Source organism: Heptranchias perlo, chromosome 1 (assembly GCF_035084215.1).
Source record: "Heptranchias perlo isolate sHepPer1 chromosome 1, sHepPer1.hap1, whole genome shotgun sequence".
NCBI classification, from domain to species: domain Eukaryota; kingdom Metazoa; phylum Chordata; class Chondrichthyes; order Hexanchiformes; family Hexanchidae; genus Heptranchias; species Heptranchias perlo.
The window spans coordinates 108,396,472-108,423,416 of NC_090325.1; the positions used below are offsets into that span (position 1 = coordinate 108,396,472).

Here is a 26,945-nt window from a genome sequence, read left to right on the forward strand (position 1 = left end):
ATCTATTCTACTAGTTACATCCTCAAAGAAGTCCAATAGGTTTGTCAAACATGATTTCCCTTTCATAAATCCATGTTGACTCTGCCAAATCCTATTATTATTTTCTAAGTGTTGTGTTATCACATCCTTTATAATAGATTTTAGCATTTTCCCTACCACTGATGTCAGGCTAACAGGTCTGCAGTTCCCTGTTTTCTCTCTTCCCTCCTTTCTTAAATAGTGGGGTTACATTTGCTACCCTCCAATCTGCAGGAACCATTCCAGAATCTACAGAATTTTGGAAGATGACGACCAATGCATCCACTATATAGCCACCTCTTTCAAAACCCTGGGATGGAGATCATCAGGTCCTTGGGATTTATCTACTTTCAGTCCCATTAATTTCTCTAGTACTATTTTTTTACTAATTTCTTTCAGTTCCTCATTCTCGCCAGACCCTTGGTTCTCTAGTATTTCTGGGAGGTTTTTTGTGTTGTCTTCCGTGAAGACAGACACAATGTATTTGTATTTGTTTAATTTCTCTGCCATTTCCTTATTCCCCATTATAAATTCTCCCGTCTGTCTGTAGGGGACCCACATTTGCCTTTGCCAGTCTGTTCCTTTTTACATACCTATAGAAGCTTTTACAGTCTATTTTTATGTTTCTTGCTAGTTTACTCTCATATATTCTATTTTCCTTTTCATCAATTTCTTGGTTCCCCTTTGCTGAATTCTAAAGTGCTTCCAATCCTTAGGCTTACTGCTTTTTCTGGCAACTTTATATGCTTCTTCCTTTAATACTATCTTCAATCTCCCTCTGGTTCTTTTACCAATTATCTTAAATCTGTGTCCTCTGGTTACTGACGCACCTACTAGTGGAAACAGTTTCTCATTTACTTAAACTAATCCCACTGCCCTACGCTCTCCCCATAAAAAGTATTTCAGGAATGCCAGTCACCCGTATAAGGTCTCTGCAAATGGCGGGCACCACTGGGATTTGTTGGCAGTGTTTTTCTGGGGTCAGGCAGATACTGATCATCTTCCAGGCCAAACCAAAGTGATGGCACCCAAGTGAATAGAGCTGTTCTGGCATTTACGTGGCCCCTCCCCATCACTGATGTCACTGGAATGACTGAGAGAGGGGGACCTGAAATGGCACATCTGAGGCCAGAAAATGTATATTTCAATTTATATTTATATTTATATTGTAAGGTGTACAGTCTCCTCAATTTGAAATAGTGTAATTCAAATTAGCTGGTAATTTAAATTGTGCAGAAAAGTCTCTTGTGCTGTTTAATTAAAACTGTAAAATAATAATAAAAAACATAACATATGAAATTGAAAACAAAACTCGGCCATGTTCAGGCTTTTAAAATACATCTGTTTAAAATGGCTATTCAGTTGACTTATCTAAACATAACCGTGTACAGGAAGATTTTAAATTTTGGCTGAATTCACAGTACCCGAATGTAACTCCTCTCAAGCCATTTCGAAGAAAAGAGAGGATATCAATCTGCAGGTTGAACTATTGGGGTGGAGGGGGAGGAGGAGGAGAGAGAAAATATCCATGTATAGATATGTCCTGTTTGAGCCAGGTGCACCAGGAAGATCTTGGGTTCACTCCCCTACCTGTGTTAGTTGAAGATTCAGAACTAGAATGTATGTTTTGCTTTTGTAGAATATTAAGAATTTTCATTTTTTTCAAGCAATTAGATTCTTATTGACTCAGACTTTTGATAAAACTTTGGATTACACTTGTGTGTTCCAGAAGATTTTAGCATAAAATCAGTTTCTTGCATTCGTTCATGTCCATACTTTAACGGCATTTTGCTGATTCATCAACTGGATTTACTTTTCTCGGATAAGATTGAACGAACGTTACAAATTTATGTCCCAATTTGTATCTTCAACCCTCCCCCGGCTACAAAATGCTAGTGAAGATTGGAACTTTGCTCATCTAATTTTCAATTACTAGCAATTTTGCACACCAGAGTTGTGACCAAAATATGTGTACATTTTGGTGGTCTTGATGTGTATAGGGAGTATATTGTGATGTCACTGTGCCTATTCCTCAAATTCCAATGTTTTATTTATCAGTGGTGGATTTTCAGTTTTGCTTTGCTGTTGGTAAAGAACATTAAATACAACATCTATAAACCCTAACAACAAAAATTATACATGAACTTTTGAATTCAAGCCCTTCACATTCCAGGTAGATATGGTATTAATGCTATTTGTATGTGCTGGACCAACTTGAGTAGACTTACTAACATACAATGTAATGGCATTGTAGTATGGTGAGTTGACCATACTACCCTAGGTAATAGTTCTTGTATTGTTTTCATAATTTGTGCTATACAAGCACCTTGGTGTACTTTTGATAATGAAATTGAATGGGTGGTCAGGTATTCTTGTTTGTGTATTTTGCAATTTAAAAAATTTTTTTAAGTGAACTATTTTCATATGTTTTTGTTTGTGTGTGAGTTGAATCTATTTTCCTCCCAGTTCCTTTTAGCCACCTTGAACTTGTAGCCACCCATTCTCGACCTATTGGTGTTTTAGTGTGCTGGGCCACTTTTGCATGCCTTTCTTTCCCCATTAACTCTGGAAAGCTGATGTCACATTGCTCCCTCTGATCATTATCATTGGCTCAGTGGTAGTATTCTCAACTCTGAGTCAGAAAATCATGTGTTTAAGCCCCATTCCAGAGACTTGAGCACATAATCTAGGCTGACACCTGTGCAGTATTGAAGGAGTGCTGCACTTTCAAAGGTGCTGTCTTTCAGATGAGATGTTAAACTGAGGCTCTGTCTGCTCTCAGGTGGAAGTAATAGATTCCATGGCACCATTCAAAGGACAGGAGAGTTCCCAGTGTCCTGGCCAATATTTCTCTCTCAACCAACATGACTGAAAACAGATTATCTGGTCATTAGTTCATTGCTATTTCTGGGATTTTGCTGTGCGTAAATTGCTGCCGTGTTTCCCAACTTTATAACAGTGATTACGTTTCAAAAAGTACTTCATTGGCTGTAAAGCACTTTAGGGCTCCTGAGGTTGTGAAAGGTGCTATATAAATGCTCGTTGGTTGGTTCGTTCATTCGTTTGTTCTCAATTTGTAATATGTTTGATTCTATGCCTTTCACAGCCATTAAAATAGAATAGATAAATAGACTTACAAGTTCTGTGTGTAACAAATTAATGTATAATGGCAATATGGGGAATGTAATGTACTAAAATTCCGATCTTATAATTCACTTCTGATCTTCGGTTATAGCTCTTGGAAATAAATGTTGTTTAATTTTATTCTCAGTGATGGACGACTGCTACAACCTGCTCAGGTATGTGACATACTCAAGGCAGTTATAATGGTCATCTGCTTTGTTATGATGCACTACGTGGATTATTCCATGATGTACCATCTCATTAGAGGACAATCTGTCATCAAACTCTACATCATCTACAATATGTTAGAGGTATGTAAGATCTATAGAGTAAGAATTTCCCAGCTAGATCGATGTAAATTGAAAACTCATTTTGTTTTTTAAAAATCTAGTTTTTATACTTAGGAAATTTTGCATATGTGGCCTTTTAGGGGAATTAAAACTGAGCAGAACAAGGTATGTTGCTTCTACTAAAACCAATCGGATATCCATTAGTTTTAATTACAAACTTCAAATTGGTGTTCCTGATATAAGTGAGATGGAGGCATCCTTTTAAATCTGTCCCCCATTACTAATATCCTTCTCAAATTTTTAGGTTTCTATATTCTTACATCACTCTATGTGTGTCTAGTTGGTTTCAGAACAATTAGATATATACACAGCTCCATGGAGGAACACAAAGTATTGAAAGAGAAGGGGCCATTTGTTCCACTGACAAAACTCCTTCCAATTATGTGCTGCATGGACTTACCTCAATTAATTTGATCTTGAGAGATGAATAATCACAGTAAATAAAACTGAACTTCATCTCTTGCCCTCTGTGAACATTCCATTCTGTTATTAGTCCAGAAATGCACATGGTGTTTGGAGAGCATCTAGTTGCAGCACAGCAACAACAGTAGAGAAGCAGTAGGAGCGCCAGGGCAGCAGAAACTATGTTAAAACCTAGATCAGTCCAGAAGATAGTGGGGATGGACAGTTAATTGATGTAGGATTAATCAGTTTGGATCAATGTGAGATATATATATATATATTCATATTCTAATTTATTACGATGTGGAGATGCTGGTGATGGACTGGGGTGGACAAATGTAAGGGACTATAACCTGGTGTTGTAAGAATCAACGGTTTTATTTGAAAATCACAAGCTTTCGGAGCTTACCTCCTTCGTCGGGTGAGTGAGTGAAGGGTTCTAAGATCTCCTAGCATATATTAGCCTGGGAGACGATCACAGCAATCAAAGGTGTTGTTGGTGTTCAGACAGATTAGCCACGGAAAACATTACATCCCATATACTGAATACACAATGGGTCAGATTACAAAGCCAGAGAGAGAAAGAAACCCGAAAGGCAGAGAGAGAGAGAGAGAGAGAGAATGTCCAGTTGTATTAAAAACAGATAACTTTTTTTTCCTGCTGGTGGGGTTACGTGTAGCGTGACATGAACCCAAGATCCCGGTTGAGGTCGTCCTCATGGGTGCGGAACTTGGCTATCAATTTCTGCTCGACGATTTTGCGTTGTCGTGTGTCTCGAAGGCCACCTTGGAGAACGCTTACCCGAAGATCGGTGGCTGAATGTCCTTGACTGCTAAAGTGTTCCCCGACTGGGAGGGAACCCTCCTGTCTGGCGATTGTTGCGCGGTGTCCGTTCATCCGTTGTCACAGCGTCTGCATGGTCGCGCCAATGTACCATGCTCCGGGGCATCCTTTCCTGCAATGTATGAGGTAGACAACGTTGGCTGAGTCGCAGGAGTATGAACCATGTACCTGGTGGGTGGTGTCCTCTCGTGTGATGGTGGTATCTGTGTCGATGATCTGGCATGTCTTGCAGAGGTTGCCGTGGCAGGGTTGTGTGGTGTCATGGACGCTGTTCTCCTGAAAGCTGGGTAATTTGCTGCGAATGATGGTCTGTTTGAGGTTGGGTGGCTGTTTGAAGGCGAGTAGTGGAGACCCCATTGCCCCCTAGACATACACAGACGCATTTCAAATCTCAACTCGCTATAGAGTTGCTCATTTCTAATACCTGTGTCCTCTAGTTCTCTTATCACAGTTTAAACTAAATAAGCTCAAATTAAATAGCCTGAATACATACATATTTTCAATGTCTCTTCTCTTCTTTGCTTCACTTGCCCATCTCTACCCCTTCCAAATCTGCGCCGGCCGCGCGCCCCTCCCCCTCGAGAGTGCACGTGCCGGCCGCACCCCTCACCTAATTGATTAAGGAAATGTGGCTCTTGACAGTGCCAGGGAGGAGTCCTTGGGTTAAACCCCTCAATAAATGAAATTGAAATTAACTTATACGCTAACAATTTAAGGTAATTAGTTTGCATCTCTATATTTCTGCCATCGAGATCAGTTTTTTTTTCAGCTGGCATGCACGTTGTTATCCAGAAATTAACTGAACATCCATTAAACATCCTTTTGATGTTGCAAGGATCGATGTAGTTTTTTTGATAAGAATCTAAACATTAATGCTACCCTGTTTTGACAGCACATAGTTGACCGATTTAAGAATCTAATCAATTATTTGGATTTCACATCAGTTTTATTTCTGTGGTTTTGCAAAAAGTATTGTGCTGTGCTCGGCTGCATCATATAGCTACTGAGATGCTACACGTGTATTATATGTTAGAAGTAGCACTGAAAATGTAACATTACATGACCACTTCAGTAAAGTGGGACTGAAACTTATTATGTGAACTAACCTCTTCACTGAACACACTGTGTGAGATTTCAATCAGCCTTTCAGGTAAAAAGCATAGTACAGAGAATCCATGTATTCTCCCAAGTGAGTAGATGTCATAAGAACATAAGAAATAGGAACAGAAGTAGGCCATATGGCCCCTCAAGCCTGTTGCACCATTCGTTAATATCATGGCTGATCTTCCACCTCCACTCCAATTTCCCACCCAATCCCCATATCCCTTGATTTCCTTAGTGCCCAAAAATCTATCAATCTCAGTCTTGAATATACTCAAAGACTAAGCATCCACAGTCCTCTGGGGTAGTGAATTCCAAAGATTCATATCCTTCTGAGTGAAGAAAATTTTCCTCATGTCAGTCTTAAATGGCCGACTCCTTATCTTGAGACTATGCCCCTAGCTCCAGACTCTTAAGCCAGGGGAAACAGCCTCTCGGCATCTATCCTGTCAAGCCCTCTCAGAATTTTATACATTTCAATGAGATCACCTCTCATTCTTGTAAGATCCAGAGAATCCTTCCTGAGGTAAGGAGTCCACAACTGTACACAGTATTCTAGGCGTGGTCTCAACAGAGCCCTGTACAATTGAAGCAAGACCTCCTTACTCTTACACTCCAACCCCCTTGCAATAAAGGCTAACATACCATTTGCCTTCCTAATTGCTTGCTGTACCTGCGTATTAACTTTTCATGATTACTGTACAAGGACACCCAAATCCCTCTGAACACCTTTTAGTCTTTCACCTTTTTAAGAAATATTCTGCTTTTCTATTCCTTCTATCAAAGCGGATAATTTCACATTTCCCTACATTATATTCCATCTTCCACCTTCTCGCCCACTCACTTAACCTGTCTATATCGCTTTGCAGTCTCTGCGTCCTCCTCACAGCTTACTTCCTACCTAGCTTTGTGTCGTCGACAAACTTGTATACATTACACTTTGTCCCCTCATCTAAGTCATTAATATCTATTGTAAATAGTTGAGGCCCAAGCACTGATCCTTGCGACACTCCACGAGTTATAACCTGCCAACCTGAAAATGATCCGTTTATTCCTACTCTCTGTTTTCTCTCTGTTAACCAATCCTCAATTCATGCTAATATGTTACCCCCAAACCCATGAGCCCTAATCTTGTGTAACATCCTTTTTATGTGGCACCTTATCAAATGCCTTTTGAAAATCCAAATATACGACATCCACTGGTTCCCCCTTTATCTACCCCGCTCGTTACACCCTCAAAAAACTCTAATAGATTTGTCCAACACGATTTCCCTTTCATAAAACCGTGTTGACTGCCTAATCATATTGGCCCAGAAATTACTCACCTCTGGATGCTGTATTGCAATGGCGTCTTCTCTCTCCGCCGGCGAAGACTGGGAGCAAGTTCGTGAATGCGCACAAACACAGAAATTGTGAACCTGCAACCATTAGTTCACCGGCAGTTTGCCAGGTCAGAATTAAAAGGCCACGCCACACTACAATCAATAAAATCATCAAACGTTCATAAACTTACCCATCTGCCCAGCCCCTTGAACCTGCTCCGCCATTTAATAAGATCATGGCTGATCTTCTACCTCAACTCCACTTTCCTGCCTGATCCCCATATCCCTTCATTCCCTTAGACTCCAAAAATCTATTGATCTCAGTCTTAAATGCACTCAACGACTGAGCACACTGCCTGAATTACTTGGGGTAGTGTTACGACGTTGAACCTTTCTTTAGCAGGGATCCGTTTAATTCTCTGAGATGAGAATAAATTGTATGAAGGGGAGGAGGCCAAGGATACAGCCCTGGAGTATAGCAGAAGAGAAAGTGTGAAGAACATAAGAAAAAGGAGCAGGAGTAGGCTATACGGCCCCTCTAGCCTGCTTTGCCATTCAGTAAAATTACGGCTGATCTTCGACCTCAACCCCACTTTCCCGCCCGATTTCCATATCCCTTGATTCCCTTAGAGTCCAAAAATCTATCTTGAATATACTCGACGACTAAGCATCCACATCCCTCTGGAGTAGAGAATTCCAAAGATTCACAACCCTCTGAGTGAAGAAATTTCTCCTCATCTCAGTCCTAAATGGCCGACCCCTTATCCTAAGACTGTGCCTTCCAGTTCTGGACTCTCCAGCCAGGGGAAACAGCCTCTCCACATTTGCCCTGTCAAGCCCCCTCAGAATCTTATATGTTTCAATGAGATCGCCTCACATTCTTCTAAACTCCAGAGAGTATAGGCCCATTCTACTCAATCTTTCCTCATAGGACAACCCTGTCATCCCAGGAATCAATTCAGTGAACCTTCATTGCACCGCCTCTAAGGCAAGTATATTCTTCCTTGGGTAAGGAGACCAAAACTGCACACAGTACTCCAGGTGTGGTCCCACCAAAGCCCTGTACAATTGTAGCAAGACTTCCTTACTCCAACCCTCTTGCAATAAAGGCCAACGTACCATTTGCCTTCCTAATTGCTTGCTGTACCGGCATGTTAACTTTCTGTGTTTTGTGGACAAGGACACCCAAATCTCTCTCAACACCAACATTTAATAGTTTCTCACCATTTAAAAAATAAATAGTGTTTTTCTATTCTTCCTACCAAAGTGAATAACCTCACATTTTCCCTACTACTGATGTTTGGCTAATTGGCCTATTTCTCTCTCCCTCCTTTCTTGAATAGCGGGGTTACATTTGCTACCTTCCAATCCACGGGGACCTTTCTAGAATCTAGGGAATTCTGAAATATCAAAACCAATACATCCACTAACTCTGCAGTCACCTCTCTGGGTAATCTGTCACTGAGCAGACATATCAGGGACTCACACCCCCATGTGAGCAAGAATTAGCCCCTTAACTCCCCTCAGCTGAAATAAATTTCCGGCCCCAGCCGGAATAAGAGCTTGTTGCTCAACAAGCTCTTATTGCCCTTCCCCTGCTGGGCAACTAATGGAATCCCAATGAAATGATGCAAAAGGTGAGTAGGAGCCGATATCTAACAACAATAACAACTTGCGTTTATATAGCGCCTTTTAATGTAGCAAAACATCACAAAGGCGCTTCCAAGGAGCATTTTAAGACAAAATTTGACACCGAACCCACATAAGGAGACGTTAGGACAGGTGACCAAAAGCTTGGTCAAAGAGGTAGGTTTTTAGGAGCATCTTAAAGGAGAGAGAGGTAGAGAGGCGGAGAGATTGAGGGAGGGAATTCCAGAGCTTAGGGCCTATGCATTTGAGGGTGTTGATGATGGAAATCTGGAATGCGCAAGAGATCGGAATTGGAGAAGTGCAGAGATCACGGAGGGTTGTAGGGCTGGAGGAGGTCACAGAGATGGGGGGGTCGAGGCCATGGAGGGATCTGAACACAAGGTTGAGAATTTAAAATTTGAGAAGTTGCTGGTCTGGGAGCCAGTGTAGATCCGCAAGCACAGCAGATAAATGGGACTTGGTGCGAGTTAGCATACAGGCAGCAGAGTTTTGGATGAACTCAAGTTTACGGTGAGTGGTAAGGTGGGAGGCCAGCCCAGTTAGCTTTGGAAGAATGAAGTCTGGTGGAAGCAGAATAATGTTATGAGGGTTTCAGCATCAGATGGGCTGAGGCAGGGACGGAGTCGGGCGATATTACTTGGGTGGAAATAGGCGGTCTTTGTGATGGAGAGGATATGGGGCCGGAAGCTCAGCTCAGAGTCAAATAGGACACTGAGGTTCAGCCTCAGATAGTGGTGCAGTCTCTCTCTCTTCACCCCCCAGCCAACCACCCCCGTGCGCTCTTTCTGTCTGTGTCTCTCTCTCTCTCCTCTCCGTCTGCCACTTATTTATTCTGTGCCCTCTTTTAAAGGAAGGAACCTCATCTTTGCTCCAAAGCATCCCCTTTTAACCAGTAGGTATTTAACCTATACCTTTTCCATTTATTATTTAAGTATCTCCCGCTGCTGGTTTGCGGCTTGTTTTTCAACCAATTCCCCTTTCATCCCATTGAAATGAGTTAAATATCCAATTCAACATTTTTTTATTGTTATTTACAAAAATTGAATCCATCTGCAAAACTTACCAGTTGCGTGACAAATGGTTAATACACAATATTGACTTTTGTACTGGGTTTGCATGACTTTAAGGAATATCCATTAATGATACAGTAATCTGATTTTTTCCATAGGTAGCAGATCGCCTCTTTTCTTCCTTTGGGCAAGATATTTTGGATGCACTGTATTGGACAGCTACAGAACCTAAAAAGAAAAAACGAGCTCATATTGGGGTGATACCTCACTTTTTCATGGCTGTGCTTTATGTCTGTATCCTTTGGCATAGACTTATTGAAGCTTCTATATTTATTGACCTTTTTAATCAATGGCTATTAATGAAGAATTGAAGTTTAAGAATGCTGGATATAATAATTTTATTTATATTTATTTGTAAACTTATTAAGAGCTAAACTGTTATATGTATCTTTTTAAGCATCTCTTGAGTATTAATTATACTGTTAAGTAATTTATTGCTTTCTGTTACTGAAAGGAACATAGTGGGTTGTTGAATAGTTTTGAAGTACAATGTAAGTGTGACCTATTGCAGTGCACATGTGTATCAACGTATGGGAAGGGGACTAACAGGATGCAGTGCAAATGCAAAATTATATTGATGCATGAAAAAAAACTATATAAGCCTATTATACATAGGTTGGAATTTCGCATCCTGCTAAATGCAATCTTTGCGAGAGTATTAAAACATAAAATATATAAATAGGCTTCTTTAAGTATCCTTTTTCATTTTAACATTGTAACAAGTTTATTGAAGTATGTTGCAATTTCAACAATTATAGATATTTGCAGGAACAGTAAAATATTTTTGTAGTTGTGTGTTTATCCTTTGTTTTTGTTCTATCCATAACAAATTTATTGAAGTCCTGCATACAATTCTGGTCATGGTGCAAGCAACAACTTTGAATGTTGCTTTCAACTCCCACAACAAGTCATTACTTACCATCATGATGTCGAACAATGTGAGTATTTTTGTACCTAAAAATTTTCAAACATGGATTCCTGTGTACCTTAACATCAATCTGATATTCAAACCAAATTTTTTTTAAAAGGTTCCAAATGATATAAACATGTATATTTTAAGAATGTAGGTGAAATATTTAGATTTCAAATTTACAATCTCTGTAGTTCGGCATTATCAAAATGTAAGCCTATATAATACTTTTCAGTTTAATCAGAAGTAGCCCGCCTCTAGCCAAACAGCTACAACACTAGCATCTACCTGACAATGTGGAAAATTTCCCAGGTATGTCTTGTCCTCAAAAAGCAGGAAAATTCCAATCCTGCCAATTACTGCCCCATCAGTCTACTCTCAAACATCAGCAAAGTGATGGAAGGTGTTGTCAACAGTGCTATCAAGCAGCACTTACTGACCAATAACCAGCTCACCGTTGCTCAGTTTTGGTTCTGCCAGGACACTCTGCTCCAGACCTCAATACAGCCTTGGTCCAAACATGGACAAAAGAGCTGAATTCCAGAGGTGAGGTGAGAGTGACTGCCCTTGTCATCAAGGTAGCATTTGACCGAGTGTGGCACCAAGGAGCCCGAGTAAAATTGAAGTCAATGGAAATCGAGGAAAACTCTCCAGTGGCTGGAGTCATACTTAGCACAAAGGAAGATGGTAGTGGTTGTTGGAGGCCAATCATCTCAGCCCCAGGACATTGCTGCAGGAGTTCTTCAGGGCAGTGTCCTTGGCCCAACCATCTTCAGCTGCTTCATCACTGACCTTCCCTCCATCATAAGGTCAGAAATGGGGATTTTCGCTGATGATTGCAGTGTTCAGTTCCATTCGCAACCCCTCAGATAATGAAGCAGACTGTGCCCACAAGCAGCAAGACCTGGACAACATCCAGGCTTGGGCTGATAAGTGGCAAGTAACATTCGCATCAGACAAGTGCCAGGCAATGACCATCTCCAACAAGAGAGAGTCCAACCACCTCCCCTTGAGATTCAGCAGCATTACCATCACTGAATCCCCCACCATCAACATCCTGGGGGTCACCATTGACCAGAAACTTAACTGGACCAGCCACATAAATACTGTGGCTACAAGAGCAGGTCAGAGGCTGGGTATTCTACGGCGAGTGACTCGCCTCCTGATTCCCCAAAGACTTTCCACCATCTACAAGGCACAAGTCAGGAGTGTGATGGAATACTCTCCACTTGCTTGGATGAGTGCAGCTCTAACAACACTCAAGACGCTCGACACCATTCAGGACAAAGCAGCCTGCTTGATTGGCATCCCATCCACCACCCTAAACATTCACTCCCTTCACCACCGGCGCACCTTGGCTGCAATGTGTACCATCCACAAGATACACTGCAGCAACTTGCTAAGGCTTCTTCAACAGCACCTCCCAAACCTGCGACCTCTACCACCTAGAAGGACAAGGGCAGCAGGCATATGGGAACAACACCACTTACACGTTCCCCTCCAAGTCTCACACTATCCTGACTTGGAAATATATCGCTGTTCCTTCATTGTCGCTGGTTCAAAATCCTGGAACTCCCTACCTTAACAGTATTGTGGGAGAACCTTCACCACATGGACTGCAGCGGTTCAAGAAGGCGGCTCACTACCACCTTCTCAAGGGCAATTAGGGATGGGCAATAAATGCTGGCCTTGCCAGCGATGCCCACATCCCCATAACGAATAATAAAAAAAGTCAGGGCAATATATCCGCCTCCTCTTTGTCCCCTCTTTCATTCACCCTCCACCTTCCTCTCTTCTTTCTTTCCTTTTTTCCCCTGTCCCCTTTTCCCCCTACCCTTCTTGAATTTTTGAAATTAAATTGTTTAGTGCCATTGGGACATTCCAGCAAATGAGAACTCTGGTAATATAATTACCTTGGTCCCTGCATTAAATATAACCTCTGACCAGATCTAACCTATGACTGCATGGCATGTGGCAGCTACTTTACATTTGTGTTGCTGATCTACAGAATTTTATTTTGATTTTCTCCCTCTTCTTGTGATACTAATTTTAAAATGCAGTATTGTCTCACTGGTTTTGAATGAGAATGTGGATGTTGTTGAAAAGTATAAGTTATGCTCTAATATGTCCAAACTGACTTTTAAACTGTTTTCTTAAACAGTTTGTAGAAATAAAAGGAAGTGTTTTCAAGAAGTTTGAGAAGAACAATCTGTTTCAGATGTCTAATAGTGGTACGTACAGCTCCATTGATTCGGTTTGTTGTAAATAATATTTAGTTCAGTGTTTGGAAAAAAAAAAGTACCATTAATTTTATGAATTTGGAAACTATTTATCAGGTTTGTTTCAAATTAGAGGATAGAGTTTCCCTTTTGGACGCAATCGGGAAATTGCGCTGGTTAGTTTACACTTCAAGTTTCTGCTAAAATTAATTTGTATAATCACAAACGTAAAATCTTCCATAAACCAGAGCAATTGGGCAGTGTAATAGAATGTAATCGTTTTTTTTTCCTTTTTCATTAAAAAGTATTCCTTGAAGTATTTAGAGTGGTAACCTGGTGCAGCTTTATTAATACAGCTAAAAATGGGTTTATCACCAAAAATAAGCATTTTTAATAAGGGTATCCAGTCCTCCACCTTGAGTAACCTGATTTTAAAATCGCTGAAAATGACTTTGTAAAAAAAAACTATGCTGAACCATTTAATAGTTTCATTGGTGTGCACTAGTCAGTTTCTTAGTAAATTATTTTTTTTTGATATGAAAATACTTTTTAAAAAGTGCTTACTAGTCCCTGTGCACCTAAGAAAATGAGCGCAATATGAAGAACCTTCTCGAACCAGTGCAATCGGTGGAAACTCGCAGTTTTGACCTGGGGCGTGGCCAGTTCTGCGGGCGGGGCCTGATCAGGGCGAATTGAATCTTTAACCAGCGTAAAAGATTGCAGAAAACGCAAGCGTAGGTGGTTTGGGCGTAACTCAAGTTTCAAATTACCCGATCTTTTGTGCTGGTTCGGCCAATTCCACCCGAATCGCGCTGATTTTAAATTGCGGAAACAAGTGGAAACTCAACCCCTTGTTTTCTATATTCAAATGAAGTTTGTTATAAAAGATGGTCACTCTATATTGATTTTGAAAATTGCTGATTAATGAAGAGAAAGTGGATAGGATTATGTGGAAGACACTGGTTGAAACCAGTTGAGTGTGAGGGGCTGTTTTTATAAATACCATTAGCGATTATGAAATCAGTATTGAGTTGGGTTAAAGTTTTTATTAACAGATTCTCTGCATCTCTTTTTTCCTCCCCTTTTCTATGTTTCTGCATGTGTGTGAGAGAGTTTGTGTCTCTGCTCACAGCAGTCAGTAATTAGAATGTTTTCGATTATCAACAAAGCAGGGGTTCTGATGAATGGCAAACCTGAAATGTTGACTTGTTACTTTTCTCCATAGTTGCTGTGCCTGACTTGCTAAGTGTTTCCAGCATTTTCTGTGACAAGAGCCTTTTTGTATGCCTGAAAAGCTTTTACAATTCAATTCATCTGTTTTGTATTATTGAAATAAAATTTTTTGAGACTTTTAAAAAAAAATTTTAAATCAGCCTGTATTGACTGATTAAGACTTGAAATTTAATTCTGAAAAAAAGCAAAAATGTTGTTGGAATCTGAAAAGAAACATTAGATCAGTTGGACTAACTAAATGCACCCTGGGAAATTGTGCATGCCGCAGGTTTTCGACTGCAGGACTTTTCCTGAACTAACTGAGCCCATAGTCCTGGGGTTACTAAAGTTACTTTGCCCTTTAAATAGTCCACTTAAAGGGCAAAGTAAGAAAATTAAATAGTTTTAAAGCCATTTCCGTACAAATTTTCTTAATTTTTTGGATGGGGTGTGGTTATGATGCCACTAAGGCTTTCATAAGCCTTTATGGTAATTGCTTTGTTGCTTATTTCTTCTTCTTCCAGCTCCATTAGTGCCACCAATGGGTTTCCCATTCGGAATGCCCCTATATGTGAGCTTTTTGGAGTTGGAAGAAGACGACCAGCGGAGGGTTGCCAGGTAGGTCAGGCTGCACAAAAGGCTCTCAGTTTGCCCACCAATAGCCTCCCCTTCATCTATGAACAGTGATGCACATAGGTCACTTTGGCAGAGAATGACTTGCATCAGAAGCCTCAACTCTCCAGGTACATTGTGTCCTTTGCCTACTGTCACAGATGTGTGTGAAGGCCTGATTAACTGCAGAAACACTGCAGACGCGCTTTCAGTGTTACTGCATGAAAGAAGCATTGCCATGGTGACCATCAGCCAGCAAAGCTTAATTGGCCGTACCTGCCAAGATGCCACCAACCATATTTGCAGGCATTGTTGCACCAATCTGGTAATGAATGTGGGAGGCTGTCTTCCCAGTGTACAGATCAGCAGAGAGCTCGATGCAGAGCTGTGCTATTTTCTTTAAGGACACCTGCTGCTAACAGTCACCACAGGCTGGCAGGACAAGTGTTGGTATTGGTCAGCGGCAGCATGCTTCTGTCTCCTCCCAGGCATGCTGTAATGCTGACTTATGGATATGGTGTCCCGGAGTGACACACAGGGCTGCCCTCCTTGCACCAAACTCATGCAGCACCATCTCCATTTTAGCAGCCATCAAACAGCACTGTGTGCTGTGATGCTCCTCTTGTTTTGTATCTATCCTTGGGTTTCCATATCCTTCGTTTTATCAGTCACTACTCAGCCCTGCATCCTTGAGTCTTAGGGACTTTGTCAGTAGGTTAAAATACTTTTTAAGCCTTTCCAACATCTTTGAGTTTTTGGCTCCATATTCTTCCACTTCTCATTAATTGTCTGCAGTCATTGAATATCATCTACATGCAGTTTTCTGCTCTCACCACTAGAGTGCTCCCTGCACTCATCTTATTATGCACCTGGAGATTTGAATAAAAATGCAAATATGACCTATGAAAATTGAATACAATTATGCATTACCATTCTGATGAGATTTGTACTAGGCCTTTAGAACTGACAAACTAATATGACTCTAAAATAGCCTAGCATATGTGCACATTTCTTATTTAGTCACCATTAATTACTTCCTTCTATCATACTGTTTTCAGCATGCTTGCCTGTTGTGTCTAATCCATAATTTTTTTTACTTACATTTGAGTCCCCCAACTCGTCCGCTAGGTAGGTGACACTGTGTTCTCCACCCAAAGCCAACTCAACCTCTCCAGATTTCCTGTACCACCAGCCCCTGCTGAGACTCTGAGCCCCACCATATCATTTTCAAACTGAACTAACCTGAGCCTCAGCCCCTGGTAAGAAATGATGAGGGAATCTATTTGGGGAATCCTGTCTCCACAGGAAGAAATGCTGTAATCCTGGCAAAGCCCAGGATTTGGCTTTAAATTGGGTCAGTGCTCTTAAAACTTTTAAAGTACCGTACCAAACCAACTAAAGACCAGTTCCCAGGCACCACTGGAAAGCAACTTTTCTTTATGCCAGGGCAGGATTTACTAATAAAATTCCATAGGCTCGTTGGGAAACCATATATTTAAACTCCAAACAGCGCCTGTTTTAAATAATACAGGCTTTTCCAGTTTACTGCTGAAGAAGCCTTTACCTTTTAAAACTTTTCTCCCTGCCTCATGTTACCAAACCTGGAACTTCCTTCAACATAGGAACAGGAGTCGGCCATTCAGCCCCTCATGCCTGCTCCGCCATTTGATAAGATCATGGCTGATCTGTGATCTAACTCCATATACCTGCCTTTGGCCCATATCCCTTAATACCTTTGGTTGCCAAAAAGCTATCTATTTCAGATTTAAATTTAGCAATTGAGCTAGTATCAATTGCCATTTGCGGAAGAGAGTTCCAAACTTCTACAACCCTTTGTGTGCAGAAATGTTTTCGAATCTCACTCCTGAAAGGTCTGGCTCTAATTTTTAGACTGTGCCCCCGACTCTTATAATTCCCAACCAGCGGAAATAGTTTCTTTCTATCCACCCTATCTGTTCCCCTTAATATCTTATAAACTTCGATCAGATCACCCCTTAACCGTCGAAACTCTAGAGAATACAACCCCAATTTGTGTAATCTCTCCTCGTAACTTAACCCTTGAATTACATAGGAACAGGAGTAGGCCATTCAGCCCCTCATGCCTGCTCCGCCATTTGATAAGATCATGACTAGTAAACCTACGCTGCACTCCCTCCAAGCCCAATATGTCCTTCCGAAGGTGCGGTGCCCAGAACTGCTCACAGTACTCCAGGTGTGGTCTAACCAAGATTTTGTACAGCTGCAGTATAACTTCTGCCCCCTTGTACTCTAGTCCTCTAGATATAAAGGCCAACATTCCATTTGCCTCCTTGATTATTTTCTGCACCTGTTCATGACACTTCAATGATGTATGTACCTGAACCCCTAAGTCCCTTTGGACATCCACTGTTTTTAACTTTTTACCATTTAGAAAGTACCCTGTTCTAACCTTTTTTGATCCAAAGTGGATGACCTCACATTTGTCCACATTGAATTCCATTTGCCACAGTTTTGCCCATTCACCTAATCTATCAATATCGCTTTGTAATTTTATGTTTTCATCGACACTGCTCACAATGCCACCAATCTTTGTGTCATCGGCAAACTTAGATATGAAACTTTCTCTGCCTTCATCTAAGTCGTTAATAAATATTGTGAATAATTGAGGCCCCAAGACAGATCCCTGCGGGACTCCACTAGTCACATCCTGCCAATGTGAGTACCTTCCAATTATCCCTACTCTCTGTCGCCTTTTGCTCAGCCAACTTCCTAACCAAATCTGTACTTTTCCCTCGATTCCATGGGCTTCTATCTTAGCTAACAGTCTCTTATGTGGGACCTTATCAAATGCCTTCTGGAAGTCCATATAAATAACATCCATTGACATTCCCCTGTCCACTACTTTAGTCACCTCTTCAAAAAATTCAATCAGGTTTGTCAGGCACGACCTACCTTTCACAAATCCATGCTGGCTCTCTCTGATTAACTGAAAATTCTCGGTGTTCAGTCACCCTATCCTTAATTATAGACTCCAGCATTTTCCCCACAACAGATGTTAGGCTAACTGGTCTATAATTCCCCGGTTTCCCTCTCTCTCCTTTCTTAAAAAGCGGAGTGACGTGCAATCTTCCAATCTAGAGGGACAGTTCCTGAATCTAGAGAACTTTGAAAGATTATAGTTAGGGCATCCGCAATGTGCTCACCTACTTCCTTTAAAACCCTGGGATGGAAACCATCTGGTCAACACCTAAAACAACCTATTACACTCCACTCTCATAACCCCCTACCACTACTTCCATACCTCAATACTTAGTGCTCCCACACCCAATAATACTCAAAATCACTAATTTACACTTTTCACACAGAATACCTACATAATCATGAAAATTGACCCTAAATTACCACTAACACAATACTGTATAATAAAAATATTCATCTCTGTCCCTGATACCGAAGACAAAATGGCATCACCTTCAACTCGTGATGAGCAATTCCACGGGAAATTCGTAATTATCTGTTACATATTTATTACTGTTGTGAACTTCCTCACCACAAATCCTACTTCCTGTTCTCATGATTTTTGAGCATAGCTTTATGTCAAATTTATGACAACTCTATGTAAACATTAATAATAGAAGTTTACACATTGGAAATTCCTGTTATGGTGTAGTTATAGGCCTCCCTCCACTTATGGCACAGAGGCATCTCCCCATCCCTATCTCCCAGCTCCCGAACTCTATGGCCTCCTCATCCTCTGGCTGGTTCTTTGATATGCTTCCTAGTTTCTGGCCCGTGACATGTGGCTCAGGGAATTGTCATTTCATGGTCAAATAGGTTGTTTGGCAGCTCTTCCAATTCCATCAACAAACCAAATTGGAAATGGTAGATTCTTATTATTTGCTCAATGAGTAGGTAAAATGTCACTGCTGTCTTTTTTCCAGGACACCCCTCCCCCCCCCACCACATCATGTCCCCGGTGTCAATAAGCCAGCTGCTCCCCCAGCAATTTGCCTCTTGCCACCCCGCCATATCTCAGGTGTAACTGAGCAACTTGGTTCCGACATAGTCCTCAGACCCTTTTTTAATGCACTTCGGGGAAAAAAAATGGGTTCCTGGTTTTAATTGGGTAACTGACTTTTGAAGTGCGGCAGGGGGACTCCGTAAGAGTTTTCCCATGAGTTTGTGGAATACTGTGTCATTTAAATTGTAAAGACCATCGCAAAATCTGAGGTTGGGAGAGGAATTAAACATTGTTGCTTCCAGTTCCCACCCCAAGTATCCTGCTCCTTGCCCTTTTTCTCTTTGCCTCGCCATCTCTCCCCTTGAATGCTTCAAGGGGGGAGATGACCCTTTTTGTTTCTCTCTCCTTCCTAGCACATCTTACCCCTGGCTGCATCCCGCCTCAACCCGCACCACACGTTCATTGCTGTGGCTGGCCTGACCCCAGTTCATAATGTTAGCATTAGAGAGATACAAAGGGTGAACAAAAGACAAAACAGTAGTAAGACCTACAAAAGGTCGTATGAAAAGAAACTTGCAAGGGATATCAAAATCAACACAAAAAATGTTTACAATTATATTAGGAAAAAGAGGGTGGTCAAGAGCAATGAGGGCCCCTTAAAAACAGATAATGGTGATATTGTAAATGGAAATAAGGAAATGGCAAACATGTTAAATAATTACTTCGAGTCACTATTTACAGTAGAGGAAGAGGATAGCATGATTAGCACCCCAAGAAAACTAATTTTGAATCAGGGATGGCAGCTCACCACAATTAATGTAAGCAAATTAACAGTAACAAAGAAAATAATGGCACTAAATAGTGACAGATCCCCAGGACCAGATGATTTCCATCCCAGGGTTTTAAAGAAAGTAGGTCAGAACATTGCAGAAGCCCTAACTGTAATCTTCCAAAGTTCTCTCGATTCAGGAACTGTTCCTTCAGATTGGAAAATTGCACATGTCACTCCACTATTTAAGAAAGGTGAGAGAGGGAAACCAGGGAATTTATAAATGTTAGGAGTCGCACAACACCAGGTTATAGTCCAACAGCTTTATTTGAAATCACAAGCTTTCGGAGCTTTGCTCCTTCGTCAGGTGAAGTGAAGAGATGCATATAGGCACAGCATATATAGTCAGAGAACAACGCCTGGTGATTACAGATAATCTTTCTAACTGCCCTTGATTGGCACCCCATCCACCACCCTAAACATTCACTCCCTTCACCACCGGCGCACTGTGGCTGCAGTGTGTACCATCCACAGGATGCACTGCAGCAACTCGCCAAGGCTTCTTCGACAGCACCTCCCAAACCATTGACCTCTACCACCTAGAAGGACAAGAGCAGCAGGCATATGGGAACAACACCACCTGCACGTTCCCTTCCAAGTCACACACCATCCCGACTTGGAAATATATCGCCGTTCCTTCATTGTCGCTGGGTCAAAATCCTGGAACTCCCTTCCTAACAGCACTTTGGGAGAACCGTCACCACACGGACTGCAGCGGTTCAAGAAGGCGGCTCACCACCACCTTCTCGAGGGCAATTAGGGATGGGCAATAAATGCTGGCCTCGCCAGCGACGCCCACATCCCGTGAACGAATAAAAATAAAACACCTCGGCAGAGAGATAATCACAGCAATCAAAGGAGTGAATGGTGTTCAAACAGGTTAGTCAGGGAAACATTACATCCAAGAATACTGAGGTGGGGTCACAAGGGGTCAAATGTAGCAGATGCTGGGGTTTGTATTAAAAACAGATAACTTTTTTTTACTGGAAATCGCAGCAGGTCCGGCCGCATCTGTGTATGGAGAACAAGCCAACTACGACTTGAGTCTGGACGACTCTACGTCAGGTGGGGTTACATGTAGCGTGACATGAGCCCAAGATCCCGGTTGAGGCAGTTCTCATGGGTGCGGAACTTGGCTATCAATTTCTGCTCGACTATTTTGTGTTGTTGTGTGTCTCGAAGGCCACCTTGGAGAACGCTTACCCGAAGATCGGAGGCTGAATGTCCTTGACTGCTGAAGTGTTCCCCGACTGGGAGGGAACCCTCCTGCCTGGCAATTGTTGTGCGGTGTCCGTTCATCCGTTGTCGCAGTGTCTGCATGGTCTCGCTGATGTAGACTCACAAGACAGTCCAGAATGTCACCCGAGCACAACGCAATGCCATCGACGCTCTCAAGACCAACCGCAACATCGTCATCAAACCAGCGGACAAAGGAGGAGCCATCGTCATACAGAACAGGACTATTGCAAAGAAGCATACCGACAACTGGACAACCAGGAACACTACAGACGGTTACCCGCAGATCCGACCAAAGAACACACCCACCAGCTCAACAAACTGATCCAGACCTTCAAAGCATCCTACACACTCTCATCCCACGTACGCCCCGTGTGGGAGACTTCTACTGCCTCCCAAAGATACATAAAGCCAACACACCCGGACGTCCTATCGTATCAGGCAACGGAACCCTGTGTGAGAACCTCTCTGGATACGTCGAGGGCATCCTGAAACCCATCGTACAGGGAACCCCCAGCTTCTGTCGCGACACTACAGACTTCCTACAAAAACTCAGTACCCACGGACCAGTTGAACCAGGAACACTTCTCACCACGATGGACGTCTCGGCACTCTACACCAGTATCCCCCACGATGACGGCATCGCTGCAACAGCATCAATACTCAACACCAACAACAGCCAACCTCCAGACGCCATCCTACAACTCATCCGCTTCATCCTGGATCACAATGTCTTCACCTTCGACAACAACTTCTTCACCCAAACACACGGAACAGCCATGGGGACCAAATTCGCACCCCAATACGCCAACATTTTCATGCGCAAATTCGAGCACGACTTCTTCACTGCACAGGACGTCCAACCAATGCTATACACCAGATAATTGTAAACAATTTTACAACACCAAGTTATAGTCCAACAAATTTATTTTAAATTAAATTCCACAAGCTTTCGGAGGCTTCCTCCTTCGTCGGGCGGATGGTGGAAATGATATTTTCGAATCCTTCGCATTTGAAAAACATAGAACAATGCCTGGTGATTACTGCCCGTTGCCAAGGCAATCACAGTGAGATACACCAGATACATGGACAACATTTTCTTCCTATGGACCCGTGGTGAAGAATCACTGAAGAGACTACACGATAACATCAACAAGTTCCATCCCACCATCAAACTCACCATGGACTACTCCTCAGAATCGGTTTATTTCTTGGACACGCGAATCTCCATCAAAGACGGGCACCTCAGCACTTCACTCTACCGTAAGCCCACGGACAACCTCACGATGTTCCACTGTTCCAGCTTCCACCCTAACCACATCAAAGAGGCCATCCCCTATGGACAGGCCCTGCGAATACACAGGATTTGCTCAGACGAGGAGGAACGCGATGGACACCTACAGACGCTGAAAGACGCCCTCGTATGAACGGGATATGACGCTCGACTCGTCGATCGGCAGTTCAGACGAGCCACAGCGAAAAATCACATAGACCTCCTCAGAAGAATAACACGGGACGCAACCAACAGAGTACCCTTCGTCGTCCAGTACTTCCCCGGAGCGGAGAAACTACGCCATGTTCTTCGCAGCCTTCAACATGTCATCGACGACGACGAACACTTCGCTATGGCCATCCTCACGCCTCCACTACTCTCCTTCAAACAGCCACCCAACCTCAAACAGACCATCGTTCGCAGCAAATTACCCAGCTCTCAGGAGAACAGCGTCCACGACACCACCCAACCCTGCCACGGCAACCTCTGCAAGACATGCCAGATCATCGACACAGATACCACCATCACACGAGAGGACACCACCCACCAGGTACATGGTTCATACTCCTGTGACTCGGTCAACGTTGTCTACCTCATACGTTGCAGGAAAGGATGCCCCGGAGCATGGTACATCGGCGAGACCATGCACACACTGCGACAACGGATGAACGGACACCGTGCAACAATCCCCAGGCAGGAGGGTTCCCTCCCAGTCGGGGAACACTTCAGCAGTCAAGGACATTCAGCCTCCGATCTTCGGGTAAGCGTTCTCCAAGGTGGCCTTTGAGACAACGATAACGCAAAATAGTCGAGCAGAAATTGATAGCCAAGTTCCGCACCCATGAGGACTGCCTCAACCAGGATCTTGGGCTCATGTCACGCTACATGTAACCCCACCTGACGTAGAGTCATCCAGACTCAAGTCGTAGTTGGCATATTCTCCATACACAGATGCGGCCGGACCTGCTGCGATTTCCAGTAAAAAAAAGTTATCTGTTTTTAATACAAACCCCAGCATCTGCTACATTTGACCCCCTTGTGACCCCACCTCAGTATTCTTGGATGTAATGTTTCCCTGACTAACCTGTTTGAACACCATTCACTCCTTTGATTGCTGTGATTATCTCTCTGCCGAGGTGTGATAAAGGGCAGTTAGAAAGATTATCTGTAATCACCAGGCATTGTTCTCTGACTATATATGCTGTGCCTATATGCATCTCTTCACTTCACCTGACGAAGGAGCAAAGCTCCGAAAGCTTGTGATTTCAAATAAAGCTGTTGGACTATAACCTGGTGTTGTGCGACTCCTTACATTTGTCCACCCCAGTCCATCACCGGCATCTCCACATCAGGGAATTTATGGACCAGTTAGCCTAACATCTGTTGTTCGGAAATTACTAGAGTCTATAATTAGGATGGAGTGACTGAAGACCTTGAAAATTTTCAGCAGATCAGAGAGAGCCAGCATGGATCTGTAAAGGGTAGGTCATGCCTGATGAACCTGAATGAATTTTTTTGAAGAGGTGACTAAAGTAGTGGACAGGGGAATGTCTATGGATGTTGTTCATATGAACGTCCAGAAGGCATTCGATGAGGTCTCACATAAGAGACTGTTAGCTAAAGTTGAAGCTCCCATGGAATTGAGGGCCAATTATTGACCCGGTTAGGAAATTGGCTGAGGGGCAGGAGACGGTGAGTAGGGATAATGGACAGCTACTCAAATTGGCAGGATGTGACTAGTGGTGTCCCACAGGGACCCGTGTTGGGGCCTGAACTATTCACTGTATTTATTAACGACTTAGATGACTGGATAGAGAGCCACATGTCCAAGTTCGCGGATGGCACAAAGATAGGCAGCATTGTAAGCAGTGTAGATGGAAGCATAAAATTAGAGAGAGATATTAATAGATTGCGAATGGGCAACTGTGGCAAATGGATTTCAATGTAAGCAAGTGTGACGTCATCCACTTTGGACCTAAAAAGGATAGATCAGAGTACTTTCTAAATGGTGAAAAGCTCGAAACAGTGGAGGTCCAAAGAAACTTAGGGGTCCATGTACATAGATCATTAAAATGTCATGGACAGGTACAGAAAATAATCAAAAAGGCTAATGGAATATCTAGAGGACTAGAATATAAGAGGGTAGAAGTTACACTGCAGCTATCCAAAGATAGACCACACCTGGAGTACTGTGTTCAGTTCTGGGTACCGCACCTTCGGAAGGATATATTAGTCTTGGAGGCAGTGCAGTGTCGATTTATTGGAATGATACCTGGACTCCAAGGGTTAAATTACAAGGAGAGATTACACATGCTAGGGTTGTCTGCCCTGGAATTTAGAAGATTAGGGGTGATTTGATCTAAGTTTTCAAGATATTAAGGGGAACTGATAGGTAGATAGAGAGAAACTATTTCTGCTGGTTGTGGAGTTTAGTTCTTGGGGACATTGCCTAAAAGTTAGAGCTAGGACTTTCAGGAGGGAAGTTAGGAAACACTTCTACATGGAAAGGGTGGTAGAAGTTTGGAACACTCTTCCACAAATGTCAGTTGATGCTAGCTCAGTTGTTAATTTTAAATCTGAGATTGATAGATTTTTGTTAACCAAAGGTACTAAGGCATATGGGGCTAAGGTGGGTATATGGAGTTAGGTCACAGATCAGCCATAATCTCATTGAATGGCAGAACAGGTTCAATAGGCTAAATGGCCTACTCCTGTTCCCATGTTATTAGCTGCATTTTATTTTTAAAATATAGACATGCTGCCTCCTGTCAAAGGAAGCGGTGATCAAACTGTACCTCACTTTGAGTCCAGTTCTGAACTTCAGGAAAAGAGAGCTATTTGAGCACAGGAGGGAGACAGAAGAGTCATGAGGCAGCTCACTAGTCTCTGGTCTGAGTTATGAGGAAAAACCAGAGAAGCTTGGGCTTTCCAGCCTGGGAAGATGACGTCTGGAAAGTGAACTTAAAGAAGTCTACAAGATAGTTATGGGAATGGCAAAGGTAAATTTGGCACATTTCGTTAAATTGTGAGTGGAGGAAAGATTAAAACTAGTAAAAGGTAAATTTAAGATTGATATCAAGAAGTCCTTCAAACAGGATGACCAATACTTGGAATGGACTTCCAGATTGAGTAGTGAAGATGACAGTCCTGGAGAAATTGAAGAACCAGTTAGATGCCACAACAACTGTAGGGTCTTTCTGGATGGATGAATTAAAGTGACCTTCCTTATCTGCAAGGATCTTATGAGGGGATGAGGAACAAGTCTTTCAGATGAGGCTGGTGGAGAGAAGTGAAATAGGGAGTGAAGGTGATATGGAGTTGAGGGTCAGATGGAAGGAAGAGTCAATTGAAACTTGGGGTCTTCAGGGATGGGGTCTGATCGAGTGAGGGAATAACTGCAGCAGCTGAGGTCAGGTGACAAGAAAGGAGGATGAAAGGGATTGGGTGGTGACGGTAGAGGGAGGGGGTGGGATGTTGGGGCGTAAGAGCACTGGATTGGAAGACAGGTGGGGGAAGGTGACCGGAGGCGATAGTGGGTGAGGGGACTAGGCTAGGTAATGACTGATCAGAGGGGAGGCAATGGAAAGATGATCTGCAGAACAACAGTGTAACAGTGTAATCATGGATTAGGGTGATACAGGGTGTGGGCGAGTAGTGCAGATAGAAAGGGGCTATCAATAAAATACCTACAAGAGGAAGGACAGGTGGTTCTGGTAAGGAGGTGCTGTGAAGGGAAAGCAACATGCAAATTGAAATGGGGACATTGCATACTGCTCACATGGGAGCTTTGCAACATTATGTGGAGACCTATTTTATATCATTTAGCTGTTGTAAGTATCAGAAGTATTAAAACATGCATAATTTCTCTTAATTACCAATTCATTTGCATTTTGAGCTCAATCAGCAATGCTATGGTAGGCATATAACTTCCTAGTTTTTATACAGTGGAATTGACATGTACCTGAAATTCAGCTTCCCCATGGTATTTATTGTATGTTTCCAGATTTGGAAGAGATTTCTACATGTCTTTAAAGACTTACATTTGTAAAATTTTGCAGTTTGGTGTTATGGTGCTTGAAAGCAGATTCTTATTAACCATTTGGAACTTTAAACTTATTGATGCAGTGGAATGTAAAATGATGCTGGAATATGGGACAATTTGTCCAAAACATGTTTCTCATCCGTGTGTATTTCTTTTAATTGCCTTTACCTGTGTGATTTTATTTTGGAGGTACTTTAAATCTTTAATTACTGTATAAATCACTTCAGTTTTGTGGTAAATTCTTTTGAAAGAGCATTTGGAGCTTGTTGGTAAAAATGATAAAATTATTAGCATCTGTGCAAAATATGAATATGAAGATGTAGAATTGCTACATGTTTAGACTTTTGTTTTTAATGTCATGGTCATATAATGGAGGAAAAAAAATCTGTTTGCAGATATAAGAGAGAGATTCAACAACTACGTACTTCTGCTGATTGTTTGTTTGAGGAATATGGAACAATTTTCATGGAACCCAGGTAAAAGGACTACATACAGACTCTCACAATTAGCTTCAATTTTCTCAGACCAATCAGAATGTTTCTTGTCCATATGCTTTGCAGAATATTACATGTTTCAATATAATCATTTTTAACTCCTGTTTAGCTGCAAATTTGAATTGTTTAATTAAATTTCAGTATTTTTAGGTGCATAAACTTCCAAAATGGATCAGTTTTTAATAACGTCTAGCTTGCTCGAATAGAGTAATTGTCTTGAGTTGTCTTCATTCTTCGAGCGTACTTTATCACCCATGTATCATAGTAGGTACAGCACAGGAGGAGGCTATTGGGCCCA

The 26,945-nt window shown here is 42.2% G+C and overlaps 1 protein-coding gene across 2 annotated transcripts in view; it reads left to right on the forward strand.

Annotated features, from left to right (window-relative positions):
* Nucleotides 1–26,945, forward strand: part of tapt1b (transmembrane anterior posterior transformation 1b) — a 150,336-nt gene that overhangs the window by 55,847 nt on the left and 67,544 nt on the right. Inside the window, exons 4-8 of one of the 2 annotated variants that reach the window (XM_067989490.1) lie at nt 3,290–3,452; nt 9,979–10,114; nt 10,721–10,818; nt 12,952–13,021; nt 26,549–26,629. In XM_067989490.1, the coding sequence (XP_067845591.1) occupies nt 3,290–3,452; nt 9,979–10,114; nt 10,721–10,818; nt 12,952–13,021; nt 26,549–26,629 (548 nt within the window). The remainder of the gene's footprint in view (nt 1–3,289; nt 3,453–9,978; nt 10,115–10,720; nt 10,819–12,951; nt 13,022–26,548; nt 26,630–26,945) is intronic. The other variant, XM_067989499.1, reaches the window with a different exon arrangement.